Here is a 24,365-nt window from a genome sequence, read left to right on the forward strand (position 1 = left end):
TATAGATAAATAGACAGACAGACAGACGATTTTACAAATGGCCGCCACTTAGGATTTTTCTCTTGGCTTACATGCTTTTCTGAAAGAGGACATCCTAAGGTACATCCACCCAAAAATTTGTGTCTTGTACCACAAAATGTACAATTTGGTCCTACACCACCAGTTCCTGATGCATTCAAAGACAGTGGAGTATAAAGGTTCAGCAAAGTAGTGATGGACAGACGAAGCTCTATGAAGCATTGAAGCCTTTCATCCAGTTGGGTCACTCCAGTGCAAAGCTTCTTGAAGCCATCAACGAGAGTTGATGGTAGTTCAAGTTTGAACAATGATGGCGTCTTTGCAGCATTGACACATAGTAGATGATTATTTAGGGGGCACATAGTTTGGTGTTGATTGGACGTCATCGATTTTAAGCTCCTCCCCCCAAAATGAAGCAAGGGACACATGATGGAAATGCCCCCTCCCCCTCCGGCACATGTCTCTTAACTGAACGCGTTTCAGCAGGTTCATACCTGAAATGACATCCAGGAACCTTCAGGTCGTTCATCTTCAGGGGGACAAGTGGGTCCAGGCTGCTTGTAGTCAATATAATGTCTGTTCTGAATGACTGTTATTTTTGGGAGCTTAACACACTGCAGAGTCCTGCCAACCCTGATCACATGACACATGTTCTTCATCATTGAGGAGGAGCAGAGTCAGGAGTTTGACACCTCTGCAGTTCTGCTACCTTAATTAGACAGGAGAAAATGGAGTCTCTTCATGCCTGAGCACCGCCTGGTTCTGCATCGTTCACATTAGGCTCATTCAGCTGCAGCTTCACAGCAAGAGGGCGGGGTTAGGTGAAGGCCTCAGGTGAACAGGTGAAGGTGGGCATCACTCCAACAGCCTCACAGGTGAAGGATGAACGTTTCAGCCCGACAACACAAGGACCTCTCAGGCTTTGACTTCCCAGCGTCCCTCAGAGCGACTCTACTGTCTTCACCTACAAGGAAAACAAATGATTCCCCGTTTAGTTTTAATAATGCATGTGGCAGACCTGGAATCCAGGCAGTTCTTCCACTTCACTGCTCTAATGAAAGATAAATTATTGCAAGGATTGCATTAAACACCCATCTACATTACAGAAGTCTCATGACAAACTGTAAGTTATGTCTGGGGCACCTGCAGGGTGATGAATGAGAGCTGAGATGAATAGTTTCATGCCAGAACAAGATGTGCAGTCTGTTTGAAAAAGTGATGTTTCATCCAAAAACGCTCTCTGGAATGAGAGGCGATGTTTAAGGCGGTCCAGCGGTTTCGCAATCCGCGCCAGCGAAACGACTGATCTCAGATTTATGACAACTTTTTTCGTCGTTTTTTTTATTAACTTGTCACATTTCTGTTTCTCATCATCCAAAGTCCACAAGCGGTGTCGGGCGCGAATTTGAAACCCTTCAGGGAAATGCTGTAAAAAAATAAAAGCAATTTCTGTGAGGATCACGGGGTTATTACAGCAAATTTAAATTCAATTTATAACACAGAGACTCCACCAAGAGCGCTCTTTGTTCCGCCGCCGCTCGTGAATGAAAATGCTTACAAATGTCTTCTGCTGGCATGACGTCGGCGGACTTATTTATTCCAGGGGGGAATTGCATTTCTCCTGATGCCATCCTTTCTGCCGCAGGCGAAGGATGCTGGGAAATGTGCAGCGGTAAACAAGGGCAGCTCAAAGTCTTTGCATGCGTCTGCGTTTGGATGAGTGCGTTATGAAGGTGAATCTTGGCGGCTCTACGTGTTCGGACTGTCAACCCAAAGGCTCTTTTTGGAAATTAAACTTCACGGGTCACTCTGTGGTTTATCGCCACTCACTCCCAGTTATTGATTCATCAGATCAAAACAAAAAGACGAAATGTCAAAACTCCTATTATTGAAGAAGAAAAAGACAATCGAATGAAAGATAAAAACCTGCAAAAAGGCAGCTCTATCACCGATTTATTGAGACAAACTGAAGTCATTGTTCTAAAAGTTCCAACTAAAGCAAGTTTGCTTCCTAAAGTAATAAACTGAGAGGTCACTTTAACATACATCTGCAAATCTAAACACAGAAAAGCAGAATTTTTACTTTTTAATATCTTAAAGTTAATATGACAAAAATCAACATCTAAAGCAGCCGAAGCATTAGAAACATTTCTACTGTAATGTACGGCCTGCACCATCATCAGTCCTCTCTCTGCTGCTCCCCTTTAGGGTCGCCACAGCAACCGCCTCCATCCGACCCTCTCCTCCCGATCTCCCAAAGACGGTTTTAGCTCCTCCCCTTTCTCCATCTATCCCTCTACATTCCTGCCTTCCCCATCACTTCCTCATGCTCATTAAAGTCTTCACTCTTTCCTCTCCATGGACACCCAGGATCTCCTTATCCATCTCCCTCCAGAATTTCTCCATCTTTTCTGTAGCTCACAACCCACCTGGGGGGTCACAAGCACTGACACCTCCACAGTCACACCTTCATCTTCCAGCTTCAGATTCGTCATCCTCTCTGATCATCTCTGTTTCATACATACGATGGGTTTGACTTTGGTTTTACGTTGGACGTCCTTCCCGACTGGACTTGGGACCAGCACGCCAAAACACTGGATTTGGTGTTTGCATTAACCCACATTTCCATCAGTTATGAGACATAATATAAGTCTAAATAGAAAATCCTTCTATAGCACACTTGTAATGTGATTCTAAAGGATAAAAAAAAAACAGCAGTTTTTGAAGTTGGAGCAGTCGGAGCACAAATCCACGATGCCGGAGGAGTTTAAACGTTTTCCTTTTAGCGTCTCGATTCATTCATCCGACTGATGATCAGACACTGGAGCTCCACAGCAAATTCTAACTGACATCCTCATTTTGTGCCCAAATGTCAAAGAACAGGATTTATGGATGGCTGAAAGAAGATAATGAACGTCAGGAAGTACTTCTGTTGATGTTCTCCTCTGGATCTGTCAGAAACCAGACTTTGTGATGGAGCTACAAATGAATGGACTCTAAGAAGAAAATCAGACCTCTAAAGGTCCTCAGACCATTTCTCTTTGAGCAGTCATCAGAAGAACTATCTTCTCGTCGTGATGTCTTGGGTTTTGAGATGTTGTAGTTTTATTTCCAGACTCTTCACGGTCTCCGAGCAGCAGCGACGCTCTTCCATCTTTGAATAGACAAGCCCAACAACCTGGTTTGAAAGCAGCTGCAGCCACAAATGAACAAACAAGAAGACAAAAACATTCAAATGTTCCAACAAAAGAATGACTGAGTCAGCTAAAAACGTGTATTTTTTGCAGATTTTCTGCAGCAAGTTGTTCAAACTTTGCTGCTTGGGTCTCTCCTGCAGAAATGTATTCTGCAGTCAAACTGTCAGGGACCATAAAGGGAAACTGATTTTTTAATATATGCACTTATTTTGATGAACGACTGCTTAGAAATTGATTTCAGAATTCAGTTATTTTCTCTGTATATTAAAAACAAAATGACCAAGCAGCTGTTAGCTGTGTGTATTAATCATTCGGTAAGAATCAAGAAGCTAAAAGAAAAACTCGGTAAGAAGCTTTTTAATTGAAAGCGTGACAAAAGCGAACCCGCAAACCCTCTTTTGTTAGTGTTTGTGCTCCGTCCGGCTGCCTTTCATCTAATGCATCCAAGCCCTCTTTGTTTCTTCACAGAGCCAGGCTTTGGCCCACTACAAAGGTACCAAACATGCCAAGAGGCTAAAAGCCCTGGAAACCCCGAAGAGTAAACTCAAGGGCTCCGCCATCACCAAGGAAACCACCAACCAGGAAATCTCCAAGGGCACCAGCGCCTCGCAGATCCCCAACGGCGTCCACAAAAAAGGTTTGCGTTTTTTAACACTTTGCCTTCTGTTGGCGTAACCTTTGACCCCGCAGCCCTCCTTCCTGGTCCTCTAAAATTGGTTGAGATGTTTGCCTGTTGGTCCAGCTGCTGACCTGATGAGACATTTAAATCTGAGCGCTCCGGAGAGACGCACAGTGGCCCATCAGGAGGATGTTTGTTTGTGGGATCATGGAGGAGCACAGAAGCGGCATTTATGATCTGAATGCAAATGTTCTTCTGATCCGATGCTGCGACGAAAACGGCACAAAGTTCAGACGAGCTTTTGTAAATCTGCAGACAAAAGGTGAACAGACCTTATAATGGTTCTGCAGATTTACCGCATCTTCAGGCGTATTTGTTTTATGGTTGAAACCAACTTTATCAAATTAGACACAAGTCAAACAAGGAAACAGACATTCAATTTATTTATTTACAAAACTTAATTCAAGGAATTGTTAATTTATCTCATTAATATGTGTGACGAACGGCATCGTTATAACAAAACATTCAGCAAAGTAGTCATCTTTATTTTATTTACAACAATTACACGTTTTAAGGCTGTAGAATTCCTCACGACACACCTTATCCATTTTTCTCAGACAGACTTAACATATTCACAGTTTTCTCTCCTGTTAAAGCTCTCAAAGTTCAAACCTTCCAAGGAAAATAAGTCCAGGATTATAATTTTAAGATTCATGTGCTTTTGGCAAACGGATCACAGCTGAAACGAAACACATCACAAACATTTCATTAAAGAGAATCACTAAAAAATGTGGTGATATGAAGGGAAGAGAGGCAGCATCTCTACTGTGCATTAAAAGCCGAGTTAAAAAAGTCGTTTTCTTAGGGAGGACTTTAAAACAGGCATTGATGTAGACGCCCCAACATGAATTGGACGATTGCTCCAGAGTTTTGGAGCTGCAGCAAAAGCACGGCCCCCTTAAGTTTGAGTTGCAGGAAGGGACCGCTGGTTTTTTGTGTGTAAATGGTTGAAATATTTTTTTATGTTTTAGTATTTCTTTTAGATTGTTTTTATTTCTGAATCTAAAAATTGTGGATAAAAAAGGACCAGGTAACCAGATCATCTAGTTTGAGCAAATTACAGGTTTATTTTGTAGTTTTAGTTAGAAAGTGGCTTAAAAACTGTCAAAATATTTTCTTGTGGTCTTCTCCCAAAAATTGACAACACAAAAAATAAAATAGTAGGATGAAAGAAAAAATGATGACTAAACAACTTTAGAACATCTGACTTTAACACCTGGAAAAATAATTATTGAAAAGGAAAATGATGATTTTATGACGGTGAAGGTAAAGAAAATTATTGCAGTTATTGCTCTGCATTTACTTTAAAAAACAAAACATTATTTCTGGGTGATATATACTGGGTAATGTTTTTTTTTTTTTCTGTGGAGCAGTGGTTAGCCCTCTTGCTTCACAGGAAGAAAGCCCACAGTTCAGGTCCCGGCTGGGGGATCTGAACCAGAACACCAATGGGGGGCCTTTCTGTGTGCAGTTTTCATCGTTTTATTTGTTTAATCTAGAATTTTTACTCTGTTTTATAATATTTTAACACATATTTATTTGTTTCATGTCTTTTAGCCAAGTTAGACTGTTTGCGAGTGTTTTCCCACCCTTAGCCGGGGAGTTTGTGTCTATGCTGACACCCCGGCCAACAGGAGGACAGGGCAGACGGCACCTTCTGGGCTCTCTCCTCTTTAGCGTTTTTCTTTAGTCATTTCTCTTTTAATTGTGTTTGTTTTTGTGTATTTTATTGTGCGAAGTTTATTTAATTATTTTATTGCATGAAAAGTGCTGTATAAATTAAATTAATTTGAATTTGAGTTTGCATGTTCTTGCCCGTCCATGCGTGTGTTTTCTCCGGCTTCCTCCCCCCATCCTAAAACATGCTTCATAGGTTAGCCGGTTACTCTAAAGTGTCCCTAGGTGTGAATGTGAGTAAGCATGGGGGTGGTTGTGGACAGACTGGCGACCTGTCCAGGGTGTCCCCTGCCTCCTGCAGCCCCGTGACCCTGAATTGGATCAAACGGGTTTGAAAGATGGACATTATTTCTGATTCCTGTTGTTTTTTGAGTTGGTTAGTGGGATGATATTCAGCCCTCTGAAACAGAAGGAAGTGATGGAGTCTGACGTGTGAAGCAGCTGGAGGCAGCGAGGGTTTCCGTCTTCAGCGGTGGAAGGGGTTTGTAGAAACGGCTGGAGCTGTCGGACGTTTCCTCCAGCGCAGTCACTTCCAGTTTCTCCTCCACTGACAGGAGTTTGTCAGATCCTTCTGCTCCCGCTTCACTTTGTGCCGTTCTCCGTCCAGCGCTCAAACATTTGTGGTTTGTGCTGACTCTGCCTTGACGTGGATCTTATTGGCTCCAGACGACGTTTGAATCCAATTATCTGAGCAGAGCGTTTTCCAAACAGAACATTCAGCTGTTTTACTGCATGTGACGGGGATTCAAAGGTGGACCAAAAGCCAGCGGAGGCTTCCAGAACCTGACAGGAACCAGATGCTGTTTGTTTTGCAGCGGCGTCCATCTGTCTCCTTGAGTGGTCAGAATCAGTTTGATCCGAAGAAGAAATTCTCAAAATCATTTGAAGATAAGAACTAAGACCCTCAATCTTGATCAGAAGAAACTCCAGATGATTCCTCTGAAACCACAAAGACGAGCAGCACTAATAGTTTGGTTCTGCTAAAAACCAGCAGATCACTTCTCCAGGACGTTCTGCAGCACTCAGGGGCGGCGGTTTGTCACGCGCCGCACAGGCTAATGAATATTAATGGGCTGAGATGTCAGTGGAATTAATTGTAGAGGTGGATAAATGCTGCATTATCTGTACGGATGAAGTATTTGATGGTACATCAGGGCCACAGAGTGCTGGAATGAAAAGCTGAGGGCGGGGACGAGTAATTGGTGCAGTTGGAGTCGGTGGAAACAGCGGGGAGGCGGGGCTGCGCTTGCTTTGAAGCTCGGAAATTTTCAGTGGAAACATGGAAATGCAATCAGGTTCCAGCAATGAGAACAATGCAACTTGATTGCTCCGTTTTGATGTTTATTTATGATGGGAAATATGAAAATTCAGAACCGATGGACGGAAAAAACGCCTTTTCCCCGCCTCCCCTCAGAGAGCGGCGTTTGTGATAAATGGATGATCAGATTTTAAAACTGCTGCAGCTCAACAAGATTTACTCACAGGACAGGATAGAAGCAGATCCGACTTTAGGGGGAAAGAAATACACTTCTAATTAGTAAAAAAGGAAAATTGTAATTTAACGTGTTTAAGACAAAAGTTAAGAACTTATTACAATTATTTACTCCATACTTTATCCAAAAATAGCTAACTTAGGAACTGAATTACTCTAAATAAAAGTTGATTTACCTGGGAAAGTAAGTATTTACGTTTCTTGAAAAAAAAAGTTACTGTTTGTCAAACTCTGGTTCTGGTGATGCTTTTGGATTGAACAATATAATTACTTTAAATCTGATCAATTTCAGGAAACATATAATAATAACGACATTTCAAAACTGAAAACAGCTGTCTTAAAAATAATACTAAATAGTGAAAATAACTAGTTAATTATTGGGTTAATTTTAAAAAAATTTTTTAATTTTATTCAAAACAGGGAACAGGCAGTAAATTCAGTTTGAACAGTTTAATTCAAAGTAACATAAAAAACTGGAAAAAAAATACTTTTTTATAGTAACAAGAATATGAAAAAAAAAAAAAAATGGCACCTATGTAAATTACTTAACGCTGTTACTTTGAATGGAGCTCAAAAGATCAAACATGTAAAGCAGGATGACCTGAAGGAAAATATTCTTTAAGTATTGCTGCTTCCATCGCTCTGCATCTGTTCATGTTAAATCCAATCTCACTTTATTTATAATGGACTTTTAGTCATTTATAAAATAAAAGCATTTTTAAAACTAAAAAAAAATAAAAGTAAAACAAAAACTCCCAAATTCAAAAATGGAAAAAATATATTTATATATACTGTGAAACACAAACGGCCACAAACCCAATATAATGACTCAAAAATATCAAACAGGTAAGAAATGAAATGGAAAAAGACGTGGAAATAGAAAAGAAAATCTTATAAATGTTGAATTAAAGTTTGCTGCATGTTTGACATGTGAATTTGTCAAAAAAGCTCCTTAAATTAAATCCAGATCCACTCAGTTCCTGTTCATTTATTTAAAGCTGCTGGGAACAAAATATATAAATGAATATATAAATATAAGTTTGTAAATGCAGCTATTTTATTATTTTCGGTGACAAATTATGACTATTTGAGAATAGTAATACATGATGAAGAAAAAAATAACATTTCTGAAAACATTTTTATGGTTGAAGAAGAAAATTTATGGAACTATTTCATGAAAGAAAACAAAAAAAAACAAGTTTAGTGTTTAAAACAATCCTAAAAATGTATTGAATTGGAAAATAAATTAGTATTTTGGTAACAAAAGATGCAAATCTATAGAAATATTATAACAGGAAATGAAGAGCATTTCATGAAAAGTCTTTGCTGGAAAAGAAAAGACAAAAATGATTTTTTCTTTCCTTTTTTTTATTCCCATGTTGTTCCAGTGTTCATGTAGATTCTGGCCGTTTCTTTTATTTTATTTGATGTTTTATGGCCTCGTTAGGAAAGGGAGAATTGGTCTCTCGTCACGGCTGGTGGTTTTCCAGCACTCAATGTGAGTTCTTCAAATACGATGGAAGGGAAACTCACTTTTTCCAAAAACGAGTTCAGCAAATATCAAAATCTTCTGTTGCCAAAAGCAATCATTCATATGTTTGAGTCTGATCCCTTTCCTGGTCTCAGGTGCATAAAATCATGCAGACGCCGCTCTCAGAAGGTCCATGTTCTGAATCCGTGAGCTGAAGTCAGCTGTTTGGTGATGACACGTCAGCTGACGTAGAAGATGCTCAAAGAGGCGGCCATCTTTCTCTTTACAACAGAAACTGCAGATTAGCCCAAAAGCAGTGTCCCAGAGTTCAAATTCTTCCTGCAGCTTATTACTGTGGCTGTTGCTGTGGCTTTTGTCATTATTAATCATGCTAACAATAATCCAAGGCGTGGAGAGCAACAGTTATTTGGATGAATGTGAAGTTGGCTTTTTTTCTTGCAGCGCCGCTTCTTTTTATTTGTCGTTTTTCTTGTTTTGTTTGCACAGTTACTGTTTTTTTTGCTTTGATGGGGGGGTCTCAGCCACCGTAGACGACAGGTCGTACTAAACACGGGAAGCAGCGTGTAAGGGTGAGTAAGGGTGATGCAGGTGAGACACAGGCGTGTGGTTTGCGTTCTCTAATGTTTTCAACCCCCCTCGAACCCTGAAAAGGACCCCGTTAGTGCTGCTCACGTGAAAGCGCCGTGCCTGTTAGGCGTGTTTCCCGTAGCCGTTGTTGTTCTTCTAACAACAGGGAAAGTTTTTACAGACGTGTTTGATTTCCCAGGCCGACTCTTCTGCTGTGGCACAATTTGACTTTTTTTTTCCGTTTGGTAATTAAATGATCTTTTCCTTAAGTGGAAATTGCCATAACTTAGCACAAATCTTTTTTTTTTTCCTTCTTCATTTGGAGCGATGCATGTCTGTGACCCATTATGCTTTAGAAACCAACAACTGGCTTTGGGTTTTTAATTGTGTTCAGCTAACAGATATTCGTCAGGCTGGCGTCCACGGTGATGCCTTCATAAGTGAATTAACACGTCGTCTAGTCACAGCGAGAGGTCGGGGTTTGAACTCTGCTGTGGTCCTAGGTGGAGTTTGCGTGTGCCTGTGAGGCCTTTCTGCAGCCAGACACAGGGATATGCGTGAGAAGAAATCTGGGGGGGTCTAAGCTTTTATTATGGGGGTTTGTTTGTGTCTGTCAGAGCTGCAGACTTCATCCTGCCAAAATGGAGTCAAAACATTAAAAAAACTGGAATGTCTTCAATGAAAAATCATTTTTTATTATCATAACATACGTGTGAAATATAGATAGGCTGGTTTTCTACAAGCTGCTGCAGATTCTGACCGATTTTTTTTTCTGGCCGTGGTGAAGAAGATAACCTCAGTCAAGTCTTTTCTATTAAGAACACAGGATCGTCAACGCTTGAATCAGAGACTACGGACTGTTTGACCAACGCAAAACGTACGTCCAGAGAACCTTGTGTCTCCAGCTGCACAAAGTTCTGACAAAACTTTGAGTTTTCCTCTTCCAAACTTCCAGACAATGAGCAGCAGAGCTCCATCAACCGCTCCTGTCTGCAGACGCAGCTGGACTCCAGAGCCAGAGATTTGTCCAGCATTTTGTGTCTTTAGAACCAGAATAAAAATCGTTGCTGAACAATATTGACGATAAAATCTGACTTTTTTTGTTGTTGTGTGGAAACATCCATTATTTTTGTCGTCTCCAAGTCCTGAATGTCCAACGGGGCGTGGAGCTACCTCTGTCCTTTACTGCTGATGTGTGGGTTTGACGAGCCGCCTTCGTTCACGGCTCTTCGTTCTGAACACAGAGCTCAGTCTAGTTTTACAGTGAAGCTGTTGAAGAGCAGCACTTTTTCACCTGCAGAGTCAGAAAAACATCTCATGCATGCGACGGAGGGTCGACCCGTCCGGTTTCTGTGGGTTTTTGGGTGGAGGGTCATAGAGAGGAGTCCAAACCAGGACCGTTGAGGCTAAAGGAACGTACCATTAGTGCTAATGGAAGTTGCACGCACTAATGACGTACAGGTGATGATGTCGAATGGTGTCCTTTACAACACACTCTAGTGATTAGTCACATGCGAGTTCTGGCTCCTTACTGGCCGCACACATAGGGTGTGCACCTGATACCATAGATTCCTGCTGGACATCCACACAAACTAAAAAACGGGCTCCTTGCGCAGGATTTTGGGGGTTGAAAAAATAGAAAGTCCGTACAACACGCCTGCATCTCGCCTACATCACCCTTACTTACCCTTACGTGTTGTATAAGTGTTCACTACGACCTGTCACCTGCAGCATGCACATAGAAATGAATGCTTGGTCACGGGTCTGCGACCTTGTACGGGTCCTGTATGGCTTTGGCCCTTTTTGACCCTGCATCCAGCTGTGAGGGCAGTCATCACCTCTAGTCTTTAGCTATGTTCACACAGTCCTCGGCAACACATGTTCAAATGACCACTTCCAATGAAAAGTCTGTGTAAACGCGTCTAAATGGACGTTTTGGGCTTTAGCGTTCTAAACTCTTTTACTTCACTTATTGCTATGTATGTTTCTACAAGCGTTTTTTAGGCTCTATGTATGATATGCATGGCTGTTGAACGCTAAAACATGTTCATATTCCACCCATTGAGGACTCGGATTTGGTAGCGACGTATTGATGGCGTCCCTTTTAATTCACAGAAGTGCCAAATGTTTGAAAATTGATCATGAGGAAGAAGTTAATAACTTTGGTTTGTGTCTGAATGGAATTCTATGACACCAAGTCTTTCTGTTATTGGAATAGAGCTAAGAAAGAAAAAGCCTGGAGCAAAGAGATGTGGGGTTTGCACTGCTTCAACATTTCACTCTTACAACTTTAGGGGGGCTGACATGCACTAGTAAACAATAGAAAAGGAGCACGAAGCCCTTCCCTGCTTGTCCAGTGTGAACGCCATGGACTAAATGTGTTTTGCGCGTCACATGCCCGGCGTGTACGTCCTTTCAGACCTTTGTCTGCTCTTCCTCTGCAGGTGATTCTGCGTTCCCTGCTCCAGCTACCTTGATTCTAAACAGTTGGGTTCAGATATTCTGAAACATGGGCTGTAATTGTACTGGATAATCTGCAGAAATGGCGGTCTAGCACAAGATCAGGATTAGAGGTGAAGATATTTACCTGAAAGACCAAATGCTTGCAGGTAACATAAGGTGAGCTGAAGCTCAAGCTGCAGGGTAAAGGTGCATATTTAAAGTGTTGCAGGACTTTTTCCTATGTCATCATTAAACATGGATGTTCCTGGGGTGGCTGAGCAGCTGGACACAGCGAGGTGGTGTATATTAACCGGATGACTCACCGGCAGCCTGTTAGGTTAGAGTGTGTGTGTGTGTGTGTGTGTGTGTGTGTCCTCGCACTGCAGCAGAAAGAAATGCCCACAGCACAGCCTGCCATCTCTCGGTTCCAGTCCAGCGCCTGAGGAAATGTACCCTGATATTAGCTATTAAAGAGCAGATTGTCAGGGGAGCCGAGCCAGCGCTGACAGCAGCTGTACGATGAAGCAGGCTGCAGGGAGGCAGAAGGCCGGCTCAGGACCCCCAGTCGCTCCACAGGAAGCCTCCAGCGTCCTCCTGGCTCCACGTCCTCCACCCTTTGAAAAGAAAACCAAATGTGTATCCAGTGCCTGAGTCACCTTGTACAATCGCCGACATTAGACCTGATGAGAGCCAGAAAGGCTGCACACCTGCTGCTAAAGCTCTCATTTGCCAGGGTTTTGGATGGAGGTGCGTCTCCGTGGAAACGTCCGACAGAAATGAGCTGCGGATCATTCGGTGTCAATGACCACTGGAGCCTGCTTTCTCCTTCATCTTCGGCTTATTTATTAGGGGGAAGTTTTCCACCCTATCAGTGTTCTCTGATCGGAAAGGCCGGTCGTGACTCCTCTCATTTGCTCACCATGAACGCTGACAGCGGAGGTATAAGGGAATCAAATGTTGAATGAAATTTGACAGAACTCCGGAGCCATGAGGGATTTCTGCCCTTTAAGTTGTGATGGAGTGTAATAAAGCCCAATTATTTTAATTAAAGAGGCTAATCCAGCTTCATTCAGGAAGGTAATCAGGTCTCTGGGGACTTGTGTGATTGCCTGAAATCTTAAGCAGAGTGGAAGGATTTCTGAGCATGGTCTTATCGCTGCAGGATGGATCTGGGGAGAATCAGGACAAGGTGAAGTACAAATGGAGGAAAGGAAGTCGTGTTTAGTCTCAAAGGACTCTGGGAACATGACACGGCCTGCTTGTGTCCCGCCTTTGTTTCCTCCAACACTCCCATCCTCTCAATACCGTTTTAATTGTCTCCTTTTCGATTACCAGCCTCCGTGTTATCTGTTTCTCCAGGTGTTTTTTTTTTCTTTCTTTCACTCTACTTTCCTCTCCAAGTTTACCTTTTGAATTTTTTTTCACCTCCATCCTTCTGTTGGTCTCCCATCCCTTTTTTCATTGGCTTGACCTCGATTTCTACCCCTTTATAACCTCCACGGCTAGCCCGCCGCCGCCCGGGCTCCGCTCAGCCGTACCATCTTCAGATTGATCGCAGTCATTACCCGCATTAATGAGAGGGGATTGAGTCCTTAACTGGGCCTTTCAGAGCCCGTTAGGTCACGCTGGCTGGGGATGTGGATTACTGAAGGCTTCCAGGACGCACAAGGCCAGCCAAAGTAGACTTTAACACCTGGCCCTGCAGCAGCAAATGGCGCTTTAACGACCGATGGGTTCAGCCCAACACAAGGGCAAGCACTCGTGCCGACCCTGGAGCCCGCCGACGGATGACGGGCGGAGAACATGTTTATGTTTTATAGTGTGACATCCAAAGGTCACGGCGTTCAAGATGAATCTTTTGCAAATGAGGGAGAAGAAAAAGAGGAATTTCACCATAAAACACGGAGAAGGAACAAAGCAGGAAGGTTGTGGAAGCTTTCAGAGGTCAAAGACTCAACTAAAGTGAGGACAAGATGTTGGCATGAAATGGGTCAAAATGTTGAAGCCAAAAATCAGGAAAAAAGTAGAAAAGTTGGATCTGCAGCTCAGTGGAGTTTAGGTTACAGCAAAGAACAGTCAGACTGTGAGGTCTGAACACATATAAAACAAAAGGAGACACTCTTTCTGTTCTGGATCAGTGGTCTCCAACCTTTTAAGGACACAGGCGAGTTTAAAATCCTATTTTCACAGACCAGCCTGTATAAAGCTGAAGTTGGCCTCTGATTTTTCTCCAATTATTGTCTTAGCTTCTAAAAAGTTTTGACGGTAAAGTTTATGTTCATCCTTTGTAAAATTGCTGCAGTTGCTTGAAACTTTATTGGTAGAATAGATTTCATGTAGGAAACATTGAAATTGGATAAAGAGTTTCCTTTAACCCGGAACTGTCAAAGTGGAAGCTAAAAAGTCAGACGCGAACTTCAGCCTCGTTCGACTTTTTGGGCGCGACAGATAAAATTTAAAATAAAGGTCACTAAAACAGGTATTTTCTAAATTTAATAATAAACGTGACCCTACTGTTTGAATAACTTTATAAGCAACATCCTTGTAACATTAGACAGACTGAATATTGTTATTATTGTTTGTGGAAACCACTGTCTCAACAAATCCTTATCTGGAGTAAAGACTTCTAGTTTTTGTCTGTTAAAGGCAGCTTTTATTTGATTGTGAAGTTAGAGGCTTTTCTTCTTTTTCCCTCAGTAACCTGAGTTGACTTCATGTTCATCAAAGCGGTGATGAAGAAAAGATGCTTGGATGATGGATCAGCAAACATCACAGAGCTGGAAAGCTGTCAGACAGATAAAGCCTCCTGATGTTTTTTTGAGGAGTGATTCATATGAATTCCACTTTCTAATAGATCAAAAAGTTAGACGTTTGGCCAAAAACCCTCAGACTTCCTGGTTTAGATCAAGGCATGATGTTTCCCATCAGAGTGGAAGAGAAGGAGGCGTTCAGCAGTTTCAGCTTTGATATCTGTGGAGGTGAATAAAAGGATGAACATGCTACACAAAAAAATGCTGTCACAATTACAGGTTACAGGTGCCAACTTTGTTATTTTTGTCCTCTTTTTTTACTCCTATTCTCAAATTCAGATCTTTAACCCTTTATTTAACCCTGGATCTGTTGCCTATGACACGGATTGAAACGTTCTTTGAATTACCGTAACTCTGCAACCGTTTAAACACTTAACGTAATTCCAACAGAATCCCAAGCGGCAAAGATAAACTACTTTACACCCAGAAAACTGCTTTTCTCTGCATCGGAATCAGCTGGTTTACGCTGAAACTCAGCAGGCCTCCTGATGTTGTTTTATTTATTTTTTTAAATCAAGCGATCCATATGATTTTAACTTTACTATAGTTCAGAAAGCCAAACATTTTGTCAAAAACCTTCAGACTTCCTGGTTTTGATCAAGACTTTATTTTTTTTCCATCAAGTTCCTGTGGAACAGACGGATGTGATATCTTCGTAAATGATGCACCAAAATTGATGCCAAAAACAGCAACTTGAGGAGCCTATACCAATTTTTTTTAGCTTTTAAGTGTATTATTATGTTTATTCCTCACTATAAACAACCCCAAAGTTCACGTATTTCTGAGTATTTCTTCCGATCACATCTGCAATCCACAGGTGTCTCTGCTCCATAAACACTCAGCACAGACAAGACAACATGACCCTGTTTCACTGTTCACTTTGCACCAAGCAAACACGGAAAAGAATCAGAATATACATAATCAAGTAAATGCATTAATAAAAATATAATAAAATCTCTAATCACCTTCACGCTAGTGATGATCGGCTAAACGCCTTCATTTTATTGGCACAATCTGCACATCCATTTTTGCAAAAGTTCGGATGTCGTTTGTTTTCATGGGAGAAACGCAGACACACTGATGAGGCCGGCTTTAGGTTGACGTCATGAAATGGGCGGCACCCACAAGAAAGGCGGAGCCTCAGAGATCGAGTCTCTTACTTCCGGGTTGAAAAAAGAATCAGGAAAAGAACTAATATTTTATTAAAATTGTGTTCTTTTGTGTGCCAAAGGTAACATATGATCAGATACATCGATATTGTTTACTATAAAGAACAGCCCAACACAGGCCCTTTAAGACAAAAAAATATAGCAAAATGCAAATTATTCCAATAGAAAATACCCCGTTTTACGAAAGCAAGTTTTACTTAAAAGACAAGAGAAATGTACTTTTGTCAGAAGAAGAAAAGCTGGCTTACAGCCCCTCCAAACCTCTGTTTTGCCCTCCCTGGAACCCCCCACCCCCTCTTTACGTCTTGCCTCGGCTGTAAAGCTGCCAGAGAAGCAGGTCTGATGGCAGCCCGGCGCTTGTCCAGCCGCATGGCAGGGCTGAGCTGGAATTCCAGGTTGTTTTGACGCTTGGCAAACGCCAGCAACCTGGGAGTGGGTGGTGGGCAAGTGCGGGCAGCAGAGAGGTGGCTGATTTTATCATGACATTAGTCACAAGGTCGGAAGCTTCTTAAACGGATCACTGATTAATTACAATTCTTGTGGACTCAGCAGGTTAATCAAAACAAGCTATAAGCCTGTTATAGGGAAGAGAAACCGCCGCCTTCACATCTCAGAACTAAAACGAAACCATAAAAAATGTTTCCAAACGTCTCGTTAGAACTAAAAGCTAAATTCATCCTGTTGGAACATCCACAGAGAATAATCGCTCACAGGTGCTCCACGGCACTTCAGCAGAGCTCAATCTGAATGTGCTGGCCGCAGTAATCAGGAGCTGCCCTCACCTCGGGTCACGACACGGACAGAACCAGCACTTCGGAAACGGCACCGACAAACCGCAGCAGAGAGCTGCAGCCCCAGAGGAACACAGTAGAAAAATCCATTTCTACATAATCCATTTTAGGGGATTTCATTCTATATATTAAATCCAGATGATTCCTGTTTCACTAAAAAGCAACAACGAGCTGATTAAAGGAATTAAAAATGAGTTATGAATGATGGAGCTAAACGGGCATCAGATAAATATAACAGCCATGAAGAGAAAGGGCAGAAATAACAGCAGCTTTGGCGCTCTTGTTAGAAATCTTCATCACAAGATTCTTCTGAAACCAAAAAGATCATCATGACAGTGTTGATCAACGTGCAGCTGCTTCTTTTTGTCGTCTCCGTTGGGTTTATTCCCATAATTCTCAAATCTAAGTCTTTACCAAGGAGGACAAGCTTCGTGTCATTTAACGAGTCAAACCAGGATTCTGAACTTCCTCAGATGATAACAAGGACCTCCAGAGAGTCAGCGTCTTAGTTTTCCTCTGGCTTGTTTTGAGGGGTTGAACTCGTGTTCTGTTTGTTTTGGAGTTGGTGGCATCGGTTCTGCTCCTGCTGACCCCCATTTTCCCTCAACATCTGGGTTTAATACCCCTTCAAACAAAATGAATTCTGTTTTCTTTCATTTGGTGAACTGACTCCTCCCCCTGGCGTTCCAAACAGGAAGTACCTGCTGGCTCCAAGAAGTCAAAATCCCATAGACTTCAATAGATACATAAACAGCTGTTCCTCGTTCATTCTATTGGTCAGAATAATTTTAGAATAACTTTTCTGAACTTTGCCAAAGAATTTGCATTGTGTCAACCCATCAGGATCTGAGCTTTGGCCCATGAAGTGTTGATGATGTAATCAGAGGGTGGAGTCCAGAAGCTGACTGTTCTCCTCCTGAACCTCATAATGTTCCTCTTTGCATCATTTGCTCATTACATGATGAGCAAAATCTTAAAACAGAACCATACTCCAGGATTTACATTCTGACAGGAAATGGAATTCCCACGAGGTATTAAAGCCCCAATCGGATCATCTTTTGATCTATTTTTTTAAAGCATTCCCAGTGGTCTTTTAATTATAATTATGCCATTTTTTCTAAATAAAAAAATTGTTGTTTTCTAGAACATAGTTTCTGCAGAACTACGAACAGGAGTTCATCAGAAATTGGTCTCTGAGTTGTGGGCGGGACGTTTGACTTACCCCAAGCTAACATTAGCGGTGCAACAAAAATGTCGAGCAATATCAGAGCTATCCAGCCGTACAGTTCTGATCCAGATTCCAGCTAAAACAAAGACGTTCATGAATCTACTTGTCTGCAGGTGGATGCATCAGAAAGGGGAGGAGCAGGGAGACTTTGGCCCGCCCATTTCTGTTACTGACATTAAAATGTAGGAAAAATTAAAGTAAAACCACAATTTAAAAAACAAAAGTAAAAGGATGAATAAGAGGAATGAACGGATGGTTGAGTGACAGTTTGTCTTCAGATTGTCAAGATTTAGGAAGATTTTCTTGAAAGAAACTAACAGATTTTTTAAACTTTTTCAGTCTACAAAACTACACATAGACACAAAGTTGTGATGAGTAAATGCACTGAAAAATGGATTATAAATGACAAACCCACACTATTGTAAGATTATTACTCTTTTATGTGTGAATTTTGATATCAGTTTGAAAGTCGTTCTTCTATTGCTCAGCACGAGTTTCCTGTGAAAATACCGACATTGTTTTAAAGGAGGTATCCTTGAGAATTAGACGTGCATCCATGAGACAGATCACGCCGCAGGGTTTGCATGTCACGCGTGTCTGCACAGGTTTTTTTTCCTGATAGCTTTGACAGCCGTGGAGAATTTTCTGAACAGCGCAGGAGTCATGTCAGGTGAACACTTATTTTAAACACTTTGATTGGGTTCAGGGTTTTGTATTCTGTCTGCGCGCTCACACGTCTTCATGCATTCTCTCGCCTTCCAGCTGCTTTGTTCTTCTCTGCAGGATTTTGTTTTCAAAACATTCATATTTGTGCTGCAAATCTTTACATTTGGACTCACTCAGGTGTAAAATAGACTTTGTCGTGAGTTTAAATGTGTCTGAATAGGCTTTCAGGGCGTTAATGTATGCTAACACACCTTGAAAGGGTTGATGGGGCATTTATTCACTCACATCTGCAGTGTTTGAAGAAGACATTCAGCAGAAGTGACCAGCTCAGTGACCTTGTGGGAGAGTGTCCACCCTGTGACTGGAAGGTCGTGAGTTCAAATCCAGGCAGAGTCATACCAAAGACTCTAAAAATGGGACCCAATGCCTCCCTGCTTGACACTCAGCATTGAGGTGTTGGATTGGGGGGTTGAATCTCCAAATGGTTCCTGCGGCTGTGTCTGCAGCTCACCGCTCCCCCAGGGGATGGCCCAAATGCGGAGAACAAATTTCCAGATAATGGGACCTTAACCTTAAGTGACCAAACTCTCTGTGGATTTCATCAAAGGCGTTTCCACGGAAACCGTTTCTTTTTCTGAAAATGAAAACAGGAGCTGCTCCTTTCACCTCTGATTCCTGCCTTCTTCTCTTATGCTGCTTTCACACCAGATATGTGCAGCGCGTTCACCCCGTGGTGTTCACACCAGAGCGTCAGGGAGGGGCGTCTTCTTCCTGTTTACTAGCACTTGACCGCCACAGTTGGAAGATGCATGGCACAAATTGTCAAAGCAGTAAAAATTTCACAAATCTTGTGCCGGGCCTTTTCTATCCACAGCTCTAGTCCAATAGATGAAAGACTTAGTGTCATCATTTTCCGGCCGGCCAAAAAAAAACCCACGCAATTATTAGTTTCTCCTTCTGAATCACTTTTAAACCAGGCGTTTTGGAAAACGACGCTTCCTCACGTCACTACCAAATCCGAGTACCTGATTGGTCAAAGTTCAGCTGTTTGACGTTCAAGCAGTCAGAAGTTTAGCTGGGTTTAACCTGGAGTTAAATCAGTGAACGCTCGGTTTGTATGTAGAGTCCGAGAGCGGACTTAAAAGAACGTGCGCGTAGATGCAAGGGGTTTTGAATGTGGAAGCTGGAAACACGGGTCTACAGGCGTTTACACAGGCGTTTGAATTCAATTCAATTAAACTCGAGTTAAGTTGAGTCGAGTCGAGTGGCCAGTCCTCTTTGGTCCAGTCTGGTCTGGTCCGTTCCAATCAAACTGAACAGAACTTTATTTATCTCACAGGGATTCACTTGTCATGGCAGCCCGAAGTAAAAAAAAGTGATTCCAGAGTTGTGGCTTATCAGATATCAGATCAAAAAAACAAATAGGTAAATAGATACAGAAATAATTGTACACATATGTGCAAATGTTGATAACCTGGTCATACAGATGAGTTCTGACGAGTGGGATTCAAAGAGCTGCGCTCATTTCTACACCTGGGGTGTCCGTGTCTGTCGCTGAAGGAGCTTTTCACCGCGGCCGGTGTGAATGTAGCTTCATTCCTGCCTTCACCCCTAACTGAAGTCATCCTCTATGTTTTGATCAATCTAACTGACACCTGCACTGGGATAAATAAGGACTGGATAGAATGCTCCACAAAAATAGCATGACATAATTCAGTATTGATTTGCTGGCGCCGCCGGCCGCTCCTCATCCCGTGAGGGGGGGGGGGGGAGTACGCAGAACTCGGAGGCATCAGCATCGATCAGGTGGTGCCGGCGAGGCAAAATTTCGTTTTCGTAAAAATGTGGCAGCAGCCCTCTCCGTATTGGATGGTCTGCCATGCGGTGTTGTTTCATGAGTCAAATCTATTGATCCACTGTTGCCTTTTGTTCCCAAGAATACCAGACGTTGTTCTCTGTGGACGCAGCGGCTGCTCTCACGCGTTGATGAGACCTCTCATGCCGGCGGTGGGGAGCCGTGCATCTCAATAAAACACGGCAAACATCTGATTTCACTCCAAGAAAGAGGAGTTCCACCTGGTAAATTTGGAGAAAATGGGAATAAATGATGTAAAACATCACAGAAGACATAAAAACTCCTCTTTTTCACTGAACATGGACTAATATCTAACCTCTTAAGAGGAGAAAACATTCAGTAAAAACACATTTTTGTTTCCCTCTTTTAGGTTTTCGGGGAACAACTTACACAAAGCTGATTTTAAAAGAATGGAACAGAACATTCATTTACCAGTAAACATAAGCAAAACCTCTTTTAGGCCTCACAAACCAAGAGCGGCAAAGCAGCTTTTGTTAGGAGGAAAAAAACGACATTTAAAAATCTGAAACAGGAAAGCTGAGACAAACTGGGTGTCTTTTCTTTACAGTAGCTTCACAGTTAAGTGGATTCGAATCTGGAATCACAAACATCTTAAAAACAGGCTCATCAGACATGTCACCACACATAATGACCTATGACCTTCTTCTATGGAGCCGTGCCGCCATAAAGGTCCACAGATTTATACCAATGGTTTGTTTTTTCTTTTTCTTTTAATATATTTGCAATATTTGTCAATTATTATTGCTCTGTTATATTTATATGTTTTTCCCTCCTATTTTTTCCTTTTCCTCATACATATTTAGATTCTAATTTTTGCCCTTTTAAAGTGTCATTATAAACTCTAATTCTTATTTATGTTCATGTATTTTGTTGTACTTTGTTTTCACATGAACCTCCTGTTCAGGGAAATCAGCCTTTCAGTTAACTTTAAGAGGCTTTTTATGCTGCAATGTCCCTGTCAGATAAACTCATAAATAAAGTTATTTAGAAAAGATAAACGTTTGGTGACATATTCAACTTTAACTTAAACTATTTTATAACTTTAACTATTTTTTAAGCCTAAAAAAATAGTTCAAAGCTCAACAACTGTCATTTTTGTTACAGATAAAAGAGTTATAAAATCAACTTATTAAGACAATCGATTAAAAAAGCTTGGTAAAAGTTTAGTCGAATAAAAGCCAAGCTAAAATGTGAGCAAACAGAAAAACAGAAAAATATTTACTTTTCTTTTTTAGAATTTAATGAGGAAAAGCTACGAAGAAGAAACGCTCCTGTGACATCAACTGAAAATGAAAGAAAAGATCAGAAAAATACAAGTTTAGCCTCATAAGGTTAAAGACGAACAAAAAGATCAAATATTTTGTGACAAACAGGTTGAGTAAAATCCTAACAAACCAGCGTGAGACTAGGTAGAGCAACTTTCACAACAAAACAGAGAAAAGTCAAGTTTTTAGGTTTTTCTGCATTTGTTCCTAATTTTTGTCTAATCCCTAATCCTGAATTTATAAATGTAATCATGAAACATGATCTTCAGCTGATCTTCCTGACCTTCCAGCAGAACTGTAAGCAAAACAGTTTGATGTTTTTATTGCAGTTTCAGTTCAGTTGCCGTGGCAACATAATGGGATGTTTGCAAAACTTTTCCTGTTGTGAGTTTTTTGCCAATTTGGCAGGTTTTTGTTCACTTCGGGGCCCATGTTGGTTTGGATGTTCTGAGGAGCAAATGAAATAATAATAATCAAAGCGTTTTCCCGCTCATGCTGGACAGTGATCCTCCTTAAATGATGTTGAGAGCGGCGTGTTTGGCGTGTTTCCTCACAGATGGCATCTGTGCACGGCCAGCGTCCCCCGCGGAGAGGCCTGCGCGGCTCCTGGCAGCGCCGCCGTCGCCGTCTGCTGCCTCCTCGCCCAAAGACCAGAGTGTCACGCCGGCGCCAGAGACCAACTCGGCGGGAGACGAGAAGCCGTCAAAGCTGGGCTCCCCGTCAGAACCGGACGCCGACCAGGAGGCCGAGCCCGAGACGAACACGGAGACGGAGGAGGAGAAGGCTCGCCGCCTCCTCTACTGCTCGCTCTGCAAAGTGGCGGTCAACTCGGCGTCACAGCTGGAGGCGCACAACAGTGGTAAGACAACACAAGCAGTGTTGCCAGATCTGAGCGACAGTTTCCAGCCCAAACCACCTCAATAAAAACAAGCCCAAATCTCAACCTAGCAAAAACCTAATGTTGAACGTAAAAGTATAGCCATAGCCTAATAAAAAATGACGCAATAATAATAAATTATTATATAATAAGTCTGTTATAATACATTTTTTTATAAAATAAGTACAGAAAATCCAGTTATAGGTTTCTCGTATCGTGTACTCTAGATGGCTTTTGATGGCGCCCCCCTCTTTCTGCCACTGCCAGTTGCTGGACCACAGCGTATGTCAATCAGCGGTGGGCTGGTGACTGGTGGATTAGAGGGGGCGGGGCCTACCTGGGTGCGCGTTGGCTGAACGTTCTACTCCGGCTGAGTGTATAAGCAGGCTGCGCTATTTTTGTTCGAGCTGTAACCATTCTGACAAGGTTAATAAAAGCCAATAAAAGCCCTGCATCATCTCCATCTTTTGGAAATGAACCCAAACGGCAGAATAGGGTTCTGACTCTGCAGAGGCTCTGGGAGTTTTAAAACAGCGTCAATTATTCGCTGATTTTTGTTATTCGCGGGGGGGGGGGGAACTAAACAGGGGGATTACTGTAATGTTTCATATATTCACAATGCTTTTTTTACGCTATATATTAATTAGTATACTTTTACTTAATATTTTAAATAATAAGAAAAATAATAATAATGACAATAAAACCGCTAAATATTTTGAAAAGCAGCCCAAATTTTATAGACCCGCCCAATGCCAATTTTACCCGCCCAACATAACCAAAAGAAGCCCAATTGGGCGGAAACCCGCCCAATCTGGCAACACTGAACACAAGGACCAGACAGCCTGGATCTGCTGTGGGAGGAGCCTGTTTACCTGTGGGGCTCCACTTACCTCAGGCTGTTTATTGGACCCCCAAGCAGCTTTCGTGATGAAGAGTTTCTTAATGAATGAGTGTTTTGAGGGAGAAACTGTCCTCTTTTTCTGCTTTTTTGTTCCTCCTCATCACCATTGAGATTTAATGACCGCCTGAAACAAGTCAGAAACAAGTCGGTTTCCATGGAAACTTGGTGAAAAACGCTAATAAGGTATTGTCAGGCGTCTGCAAAGCACACATCCAGGATGTGAGGGGAAAGTTTGATAGAGTGACGTCTCATTTCTTAGGCGCTTCATTCCGTCTTTTCTTCTCACAGCAGCGTCTTTGGAAATCTGTTTCCAATCAAAAGGAGTCGGAGCCTTTTGTTCGATGGTCGACTTCAATTGATTGTGACGCCTTCACGGAGAGAGTTGGAACTGCATTTTCAGATCTTCGACCCATTAGTGAGGAAAAAGCTGGAAAATAAAAACTAGGTGAAGTCGTTTTTACATTTGCTTGGAGTTCTGTTTTATGACAGACTCTGTTTCAGTTGGAACGTGGAGCTTTTCCCCATTTTAATGATGCTCTCCATCTCACAACACTTGAGCTCCTCTGACATGTCAGGTGATGTTTTTTCAGGCGTTTTTTGGAGTTTTGAATCAGATGAAACCCTTTTCCCATTAGGAATCCCGTTAGTCTATTGTTTCTCCTTTTGTCTGGGTGAAGAAATCGCACCGGCGGTCCTGAAAATGGGTTGTTTTAGGGGAGACGGCAGTTTGCTGCATTCATGCTGCAATGACAGAACAGTAAATTCCGTTTGCCAAAGGCCCTGATGCAGCTACAGTCCATCAGTCGGACTGTTGAATATGATGCTGATAAAAGTCTGGATGTGATTGATCATTATACCCCCCCCCCCCACACACACACACACACACAGACAACCTTCAAGAGGACGGCAGGAAATGATTTAACCACCAGAGGGCTTTGGAAATGTCAGCATGTGGACATATAAAAAGCAAGAAAAGGACTTTTCAAAGATTTACTGACCTCAAAGGTAAAACTGGGAACTGAATGTAAAAAATAAACTGTTTTGTCGCCAAAACCAGAGCAGACGTGCAGAAAATCGCATGGAAATTCTGTTGAATTCCCCGCCTGACCAGATAACACCAACAGTGGCTCAGGTGGTTGAAAAGGTTGTGGAAGGGTCAACGGTTCGATCCCTGCTCCCCACTTTCAACTGTCAGTGTGTCCTTGGGCAAGACACTTC

General features: G+C 42.1%; 1 protein-coding gene across 4 annotated transcripts in view; it reads left to right on the top strand.

The window, feature by feature from the left end:
• The window catches only part of znf385d (zinc finger protein 385D), a 112,752-nt gene that overhangs the window by 72,846 nt on the left and 15,541 nt on the right, over positions 1–24,365 (top strand). For all 4 annotated transcript variants that reach the window (XM_023964620.2, XM_023964621.2, XM_078933391.1 and 1 more), the window contains exons 4-5: positions 3,684–3,852; positions 21,926–22,228. In XM_023964620.2, the coding sequence (XP_023820388.1) occupies positions 3,684–3,852; positions 21,926–22,228 (472 nt within the window). The remainder of the gene's footprint in view (positions 1–3,683; positions 3,853–21,925; positions 22,229–24,365) is intronic.

This window comes from Oryzias latipes, chromosome 16 (assembly GCF_053564925.1).
Source record: "Oryzias latipes strain Hd-rR chromosome 16, Olatipes_Hd-rR_3.1".
In the NCBI taxonomy this organism is placed as follows: domain Eukaryota; kingdom Metazoa; phylum Chordata; class Actinopteri; order Beloniformes; family Adrianichthyidae; genus Oryzias; species Oryzias latipes.